Below are 8015 nucleotides of genomic sequence, written 5' to 3' on the forward strand. Positions count from 1 at the left end.
TTAAATTGGTAAATTGTAAACTAAAAAGAAAAAAAAAGAAAACGTTGGATTAGAGAGAAAGAGAGAGTAGGAAGATGAATTCAATGACTTATTATTTATATTGGATGACAATTTTGTCATGTAAAATTTATTTTTAAAGTGTTTATTAAACTTTTAATTGTTTTGGACCAAATTATCCTTAAATGGTCACTTAATATCAATTAAGTTTCAACATTGGTCACTATTCACCTTTTTTTGACTTTAAGGTCAATATAGAGCAATTATGTTTAATTTTGACCCCCAAAATATAATTTTTCCTAATTTTTAAGTTTTATAGAAGCTATTTTTACAAAAACTATTTTTATATTAATTAATAAATATATAATACTGAAACACTTTGCACATTTAATATATATATATATATATATATATATATATATATGTATATACATATATAATTTGATAGAAAGTATTGGGCAACCGTGGTACCAAAAATATAGTACCTCTGGGCAATGGTGATTTTGTTTCCTATTATCAACAAACATATTGATTTATTTTTTTAAAAATTTGAAATGGACAATATTGAGTAATGATAAGAATAGAATAGTTGATTCTATTATATTTTTGGACGTCATGCTAATATTTTAATTATTTGTTCGAAAACAACCATTTACTTTCACTCATTATCCAATGAGTTAAATCCAAAGTTCACACAATGTGAACTTGGGTCGATATAGTTCACACCAACTTGATTAAAGATTTAAAATTTAATACCTTAAACAAACAGAAATCCGTTCTTTATTGGGACTTAATTAAATTAACATACAACATTTTAAAGAAAAAAAAAAAGGAGTAGAAAAAAGAAAAGAAAAATGCTACGTGAATTAGATACTCCAGCTTACCAACAATTAAAAAATTTTAGGCCCAAAAAAGAGAAAAAAAGAAAAAACAAACAAACAGGTTTTTAGGCTTATAAAGAAGTATGATTTTTACAGTGAGTTTTTATTTTTATTTTTATTTTTAAGCAGTAGTCCACTTTCACAGTTTCTACAAAGCGTAAGTATCCTTATTTTATCCTTCCGGCCCCACTTTTTAAGACCCATAAACAATTGGATCATTTTGTAAATTTTAATACTCAAAATAGCATGGGTTGATCCGGTATTTAACTTGAGGCAATCATTTACTCCCTAAATCCAATATTAATTAATAGTTCCAGCATTACAACTTTTGAATTAAACATGCAATTAATGTATGATTTATCTTTTTAAACTTACCAAGTTTTTTCTTCTTCTTAAATTTAGATAAATATATTATTAAATTCCAATTTTTATAAATCTTATCCATATATTTATGAAAAAAAATACATTTATTTCTCTTTGACTTTTCAAATAAGACAATTATAGTAAGACAATCAAAAAAATAAATTCCTAACTATTAATATGGAATGTAGAAATTATTTTATACATCTTCTTCTTTTCTTTTCTTTTTTTTGACAATTCCAAAATATTTTAAAATTTTAAATAAAATAAATATATATATTTTTTATTAATACCCTTAAAATGTTCAAAAATTTCCCGAAATTAATAGCGTAATAGATTATTTCATATTCAAACTTTTATCTTTTTAAACTTACCAAATTTTTTCTTCTTCTTAAATATAAATAAATATATTATTAAGTTTGAATTTTTATAAAACTTATCCATATATTTATGGAAAATAAATGCATTTATTTTTTTTTTTGACTTTTCAAATAAGACAATTATAGTAAGACAATCAAAAAAATAAATACATAACTATTAATATGGAATGTATAAATTAGTTTATCCATTTTTCTTTTTTTGACAATTCCAAAATATTTTAAATAAAATTTTCAAGAATTTTCCTAATAGTATAATAGATCATTTCATATTTAAATTTTAAAGGGTAATTTGATAATTTTAAAAGGAGACATTTGTATTAAATTCATGTCTCCTGTAAAATTTAGAATATGAAAAGGGGTCCCATTTATTTAGTCTTCTCGTAATTTCCTTCAAGTGCGATGGACAGATTAGGTAATAGACGGCGTTACGCAACGCCTGTACTACAAACAACCCGAAAGAATCTTCGGCCACTTCCCAACCTTCCAACGAAAAGAGGGAAACGAAACCATTATAAAAACACAACAAAAGTCTCTCTCTGTCTCTCACTCTAAAAAAAAAAAAAAAAAAAAAAAAAGCTCTCTCTCTCTATCTAAAAGCATAGTTTGTATACAATTTTATTGCGTAGAGAGATAGAGCACCAACCGTTTGTTTTTGTTCTCCACTTGTGCCTCACTGAACCGGCACGCGAGCATCGAAGTCAGTGAACGTCAACTACTCACTCTCTCTGCTCTGCTCTTCTCTTCGGACGGACTCATCTCTTCCAGATCGGAACGTTCAAAAGTTGCATCAAATTGTAACACACACTCAAACTCTCTCTCTCTCTATATATATTTATATACACAAACTTCATGCATATGTGTGTGTGATATGTAATTTTCTCTTTCTGCATTCTCTGACTCAAAGGACGATTGATTCGGTATTACTTTTGGATTTTGATATGGCTTTTGCAGTCTTGTGAATTCTGTTTCTGTATCAATTTAGCTGTAGAATTCGAGCTGAATCAGTTATTTGAAACTTGCGCAAGTTGTTTTTTTGACGTTTCGGTTTTCATTTCTCAAAAAGGCTTTCTGTTTGAAAATTTTATTTTGGCCTTTATCAAGTACTTTTCTACTTCAAGGCGATTCTCGTGTTTTCACTTTTCGTCTTTATCAACTACTTTATACACACATATATATATATATATGTATGTATATATCCAAGTCTTTTAATTTAAATTCTGGATTTTTTTTTTATATATACATGAATTCAGGTGCCTAATTTTTATAATTGAATGAATTTTATGAATTTATATTGTATTCCCATTCTATTTTGCGGTTTTAACTGTTGAAAGGTTCATGAATCAGTACACAAATTGTTCATTGAATCTGAATTTCATCCTACTTATCGAGTACTCGTACGTTTGAATTCTTTTCTTTACAAATTTTTAATTGTTGAGTTGGTTGACTAATTGTAAAAGAAACAACTTCACCTTTCTGATCTAGGAATTTTTTTTTTTGATGAATTGGTATATGGTTATGGTCTTTGCTGAGCTTTCACTTTCACTTTAATAATCGCATCACTGTGGATCGTTGACCTCAATTTCCCCTTTTCTTCCATCATTTTCCAGCGGCTTTTAGTTCTTCTCCCTCCCTGTCGAAAGCGATGCAATTTCAATTTTGTTGTTCTTTCAATTATATGTCTCTATTTTGCTGCTCAATTACATGCTTGTGGATTCATTTGTTTGTCCTTGTTTGGATGCACTCAATTATATTTGATTGCATTCCTAATGTATTGCTTTTGATGTTGAATCCGTTGAAACTAACTGATGAGGTTCTGTTGATAATTTTAGCAGGCTCTGTGAGGATGTTGGAGAAGATGGACAAGTTTGACGCTGAAGAATTCATAGAAGAGTTCGAGATTCTGACCAAAGATGTGGAGAGAGTTCAGAGAGAGACGCTACAGAAAATTTTGGAAGAAAATGGCTGCACAGAGTACTTACAGAAATGGGGTCTTAATGGAAGAACAGACCCGGAGAGTTTCAAGGCATGCATACCCCTCGTTTCTCACAAGGATTTGGAGCCTTATATTCAAAGGATCGCCGACGGTGATAGTTCGGCTGCTATTCTCACCGGAAAACCCATAACAACCATCTCATTGAGGTATTTCTATTTGTTTCTCTTATTTTTATACTACATTTCAAACTTATTTTTTTGCAACTGAAGGGTATTATTGCCTATTGATCAATTTCAATTATCTTGCAGTTCTGGTACTACTCAGGGCAAACCCAAGTTTGTACCTTTCAATGATGAATTGTTGGATTCCACCATGCAGATATTTAAGACGTCCTTTGCTTTTAGAAACAGGTACATATTTATTGAATGGATATTTTATTTTATATATTGCTTTATAATTTAATTTTCTTGCTGGGAAAAAAAAGTTATTTTATATATATTTTATAAAGTCATATTAGCTAGGGGATTAAGTTACCTTTGCGAGGATTGTAAGTTTGTTTCTCAATTTTTTTTGCAAGTTTCATTTAATCTCATGTTTTTTAATTCTTTATTTGGTTTAGAAATTGGTAAGACTAAATGATGTTTGGTAAATAAGCTGTGAAGGTTATTTCAAGTTGAAAGGTAGATAGTTCGAATCTCTCCAGTAGTTATTGCGGGAGTTCTTAATTAGGGGAAAAATAAAATTTTTATTCTTCCATTGGTTGTGGGAGTTTTTTTTTTTTTTTTTTTTCTTAATGTTATATCTTCTTTATATTTTTTATTAATGCTCTCCAAAACTCTCAATTATATTGCAGAGAATTTCCCATAGGGAATGGTAAGGCATTACAGTTTATCTACAGCAGCAAGCAGTTCAAAACAAAAGGAGGTCTTGCAGCTGGGACTGCTACTACCAATGTGTACCGTAGCTCGCACTTCAAGAACACAATGAAGGCAATGCAATCCCCTTGTTGTAGCCCGGACGAAGTCATATTTGGACCTGACTTCCACCAATCCTTATACTGCCATCTTCTCTGTGGACTTATCTATTGGGATCAAATCCAAGTTGTGTCCTCTACATTTGCCCACAGCATTGTCCATGCCTTCCGAACCTTTGAGCAAATCTGGGAAGAACTCTGTACCGACATCCGAGATGGGGTCCTTAGCAGCCGAGTTACTGTTCCATCCATTCGTGCTGCCATGTCGAAACTGCTCGAGCCAAACCCCGAATTGGCTGATATGATTTATGAAAAATGTGTGGGATTAAGTTACTGGTATGGGTTAATATCTGAGCTATTTCCCAATGTCAAATACATATATGGGATCATGACCGGATCAATGGAACCTTATTCGAGAAAATTGAGGCACTATGCAGGGGAAGTTCCTCTGGTATGTGCAGATTACGGTTCTTCTGAAGGATGGATTGGCGCAAATGTCAATCCAAAATTGCCACCTGAGTTTGCCACTTTTGCCGTACTTCCTAATATTGGGTATTTTGAATTTATCCCTCTGAGAGAGTACGTTGATGGTCAGGAGCAAGGTAAAATTGACTCCACTTTCCTCTCTATGGAGCTCAAGCCAGTGGGTCTGAGTGAAGTCAGTGTTGGCAAAGAGTATGAGATCATCGTTACCAATTTCGCAGGTACTACTAAATTTTAAAATAGGGAGAAAATGCATTTACTGTGAGATCATCATCATCATTTTTATACGGGCCTTTAAATTGTCCCCAACTATGTCTTTGATTTCATGAGCATCATTTATTGGGGGATCTGGAACTCCCAACTCCCCCCCGGAATGCTCACCATGTGGGTGCTGCATTCAAGAACAGCTTCTATCCTTGTGCACGTCTTAATCCTCCCTATACTGTCTTGTCTTGTTCAATCATTGAGCTGTTTCTCTGTAGTATCACGTATGAGATTCTCTCTCTATCACTACTTGACATGACTAAAACAGCTGGATAACACCATAATCGTCGATAATTGTTTGAATAATGCAACCATCACATTCAATGCTAATGGCACATCTAATTGGTCGACATCTTAGAATATGAATCCCCAGTTGTTCATTTTTTATGTCCCCCATGTATGTCACAATAGTACGAAATAGGAGTAATTCTCTCTGGCTTAGCCATGTGTATTCGGCCATGCTGGTTGTGTTGACCTAGATTTCCCATGTTATGTAGCCTGTGATTGTTTCTTTTAAGATACAGATTCAACGTACAAGTACCCTTTTTTTATTTCATGTTCTATTGTTTACTTTTTGTTTCATGTGCATGCCATTATTATACTAGATGATTTAGAATATTATTTGTGATTTAGAATGGTATTAGATTAGTCTCTGTTTGTTTTACTGTTCAGCTTCTCAGTAACAGTAACTTTTTCGCATAGAATTTAGTTAATTTTTGTCCAGACTTAAGGAGAATCCTCCATCCATGTATCAAGGAAGCAAATGGTTTTGATAATGATGATAGAATAATGTAAAAGAGTCCTTGTCACCGTTGCATCAGAGGAAAACAATTATTCGAGTTAGCGTTTCCTAGATGAAAACACAGATTGGATTTGTAAATAATTTTGTGATGTTAATGCTACAAATCTCATTGACATTGTGGATTATTCAATTACGTATAGGTAAAATATATTGTGATGAAGTTCAAACAAATTTTTTTAAATTGATTTAGGTTCCGGGAATCGTTGAATAGGTCCATATAACATAGTACTACCTGTATTGACAAGTGAATTAAATATAATTACTGACTAAAGAGGATGCTTGGTGGAATTTTCCTTGTATGCTAAGTATTAACGTAGACATAGGTTGTGCGTATATATGATCACGCATGACGCATGCATACATGATCTGACCAAAGTAGTGTTTTTTCCATTTGTTCTCTTTTGAAAATGTATGCTACGGAAATTAAATCATAAATCATAGAAATTAATGGTAATGAATTTTTACTAAATTGTTTGTATATTTCTAAATAAAAATTTGAAGGTTTGTACCGGTATAGATTAGGAGATGTGGTTAAAGTTGTGGGCTTCCACAACTCGACCCCGGAATTGCAATTTGTTTGTAGGAGAGGTCTTCTGCTCAGCATCAACATTGACAAGAACACAGAGAGAGATTTACAGCTAGCTGTGGAAGCAGCAGGCAAGCTGTTGTGGGAAGAGAAACTAGAAGTTGTCGACTTCACAAGCAGTGTTGATGTATCAACAGAACCTGGCCATTATGTTGTGTTTTGGGAAGTAAGTGGCGAAGTGAAGGAGGAGATTTTGAAGGAGTGTTGCAACTGTCTGGATCGATCATTTGTCGATGCAGGGTACGTGGGCTCCCGGAAGGTCAATGCCATTGGGGCGCTCGAGCTCCGACTGGTTAGAAAGGGAACTTTTCATAAGGTTTTAGATCATTATGTGGGATTAGGAAGTGCTGTTAGTCAGTTCAAAACACCGCGATGTGTAGGGCCAAATAATAGCACAGTGTTGCAGATACTATGTAACAATGTTGTTAAGAGTTACTTCAGTACTGCTTTTGGTTGAATTTGTGAGAAACACAGAGTTTGATAATTTCCCTAGTAATTTAATATCTTTAGGTTGTTTTGAGCAATTGATTCCCAAAAATACTTTAGATGCATGTACAAAAATCGATAGTTTCTTTCTGTTCCCTGTTTATTATCCTTTTGAGGCATTGATTCCCTGTAATACTATATATGGTACAAAAATTGGTAGTTTCTTTTTCCTGTTTATTCTTTTCAAATGTCTATATATTAATTTGGTTCAAGTATTATTTGGGAGGTTGAGAGTTCGAATCCATAATTTATTTTTGGAAGATAAAGCAATTCACATACTTTCACCGAAGACTCGAATCCAACTACCGTCCATTTGGTGAGAGTGTTAACTGTCAACTCCTCCGGGTACTTGCATGCGATCTTTCTCATTGAATTAGATATTTAGATGTAGGTTGTTAGATGTCTGTTTGTCCTTCTTTGTGCTAACACTCCTACCAACAATTTACATGCGTGATCTCTCTCTCTCTCTCAATCACTTGCATGTTGCGTTTGGTATACGCCTACCACATGGTGTTTGATGTGTTTTTCTCTCTTATGGTGCTAATTCCTGCTAATAACTTAGATGTGATAACTTAAATGTCACTTTTAATTAATTAATTTCGTTAGTTTGCGTTCGTAGTTGGTAAATAATGAATAAACGAAGAGAAAATGAATAAATGAGGAGACTTTCCTACTGAAATGACGCATGTACTTCTGCTTAATTGACGTGATAAGAAAAACAACATAAACATATATTTTAAAAATATATATGTTGAAAAGGAAAAATTCTATAGTATTACTACCGAATATTATTAGCTGTAAATATAATATTTATTATTATTTTAATATTTTAATAATAGAAAAAAGAAATTATTAATTAGGCCAGCTAGT

The 8015-nt window shown here is 32.4% G+C and overlaps 1 protein-coding gene across 2 annotated transcripts; it reads left to right on the forward strand.

Moving 5' to 3' along the window:
• The first annotated feature begins 2040 nt into the window (after nt 1-2040).
• On the forward strand, nt 2041-7322 carry LOC132276751 (jasmonoyl--L-amino acid synthetase JAR4-like). Of its 2 annotated transcripts, none has more exons than XM_059778337.1 (5): nt 2041-2412; nt 3448-3757; nt 3860-3961; nt 4405-5228; nt 6575-7322. In XM_059778337.1, the coding sequence occupies exons 2-5, from the start codon at nt 3462-3464 to the stop codon at nt 7114-7116; spliced, it is 1764 nt and encodes a 587-aa protein (XP_059634320.1). In that variant the 5' UTR covers nt 2041-2412; nt 3448-3461; the 3' UTR covers nt 7117-7322. The 2 variants fall into 2 exon arrangements, with proteins under 2 accessions (XP_059634320.1, XP_059634321.1); XM_059778338.1 differs by having other exon boundaries at nt 3451-3757.
• The last annotated feature ends 693 nt before the right edge of the window (nt 7323-8015 follow it).

Source organism: Cornus florida, unplaced genomic scaffold (assembly GCF_030987335.1).
Source record: "Cornus florida cultivar Cherokee Brave unplaced genomic scaffold, ASM3098733v1 CherokeeBrave_3.0.0_Hap2_Chr10, whole genome shotgun sequence".
NCBI lineage: Eukaryota > Viridiplantae > Streptophyta > Magnoliopsida > Cornales > Cornaceae > Cornus > Cornus florida.

Excerpts from the sequence above, each read along its gene's own strand:
- LOC132276751 (XM_059778337.1), top strand. The coding sequence starts at position 3,462 with ATGTTGGAGAAGATGGACAAGTTTGACGCTGAAGAATTCATAGAAGAG. Across the intron at positions 3,962-4,404 it reads TCCTTTGCTTTTAGAAACAG|AGAATTTCCCATAGGGAATG; the intron begins GTACATATTTAT and ends ATTATATTGCAG. Across the intron at positions 5,229-6,574 it reads CATCGTTACCAATTTCGCAG|GTTTGTACCGGTATAGATTA; the intron begins GTACTACTAAAT and ends AAAAATTTGAAG.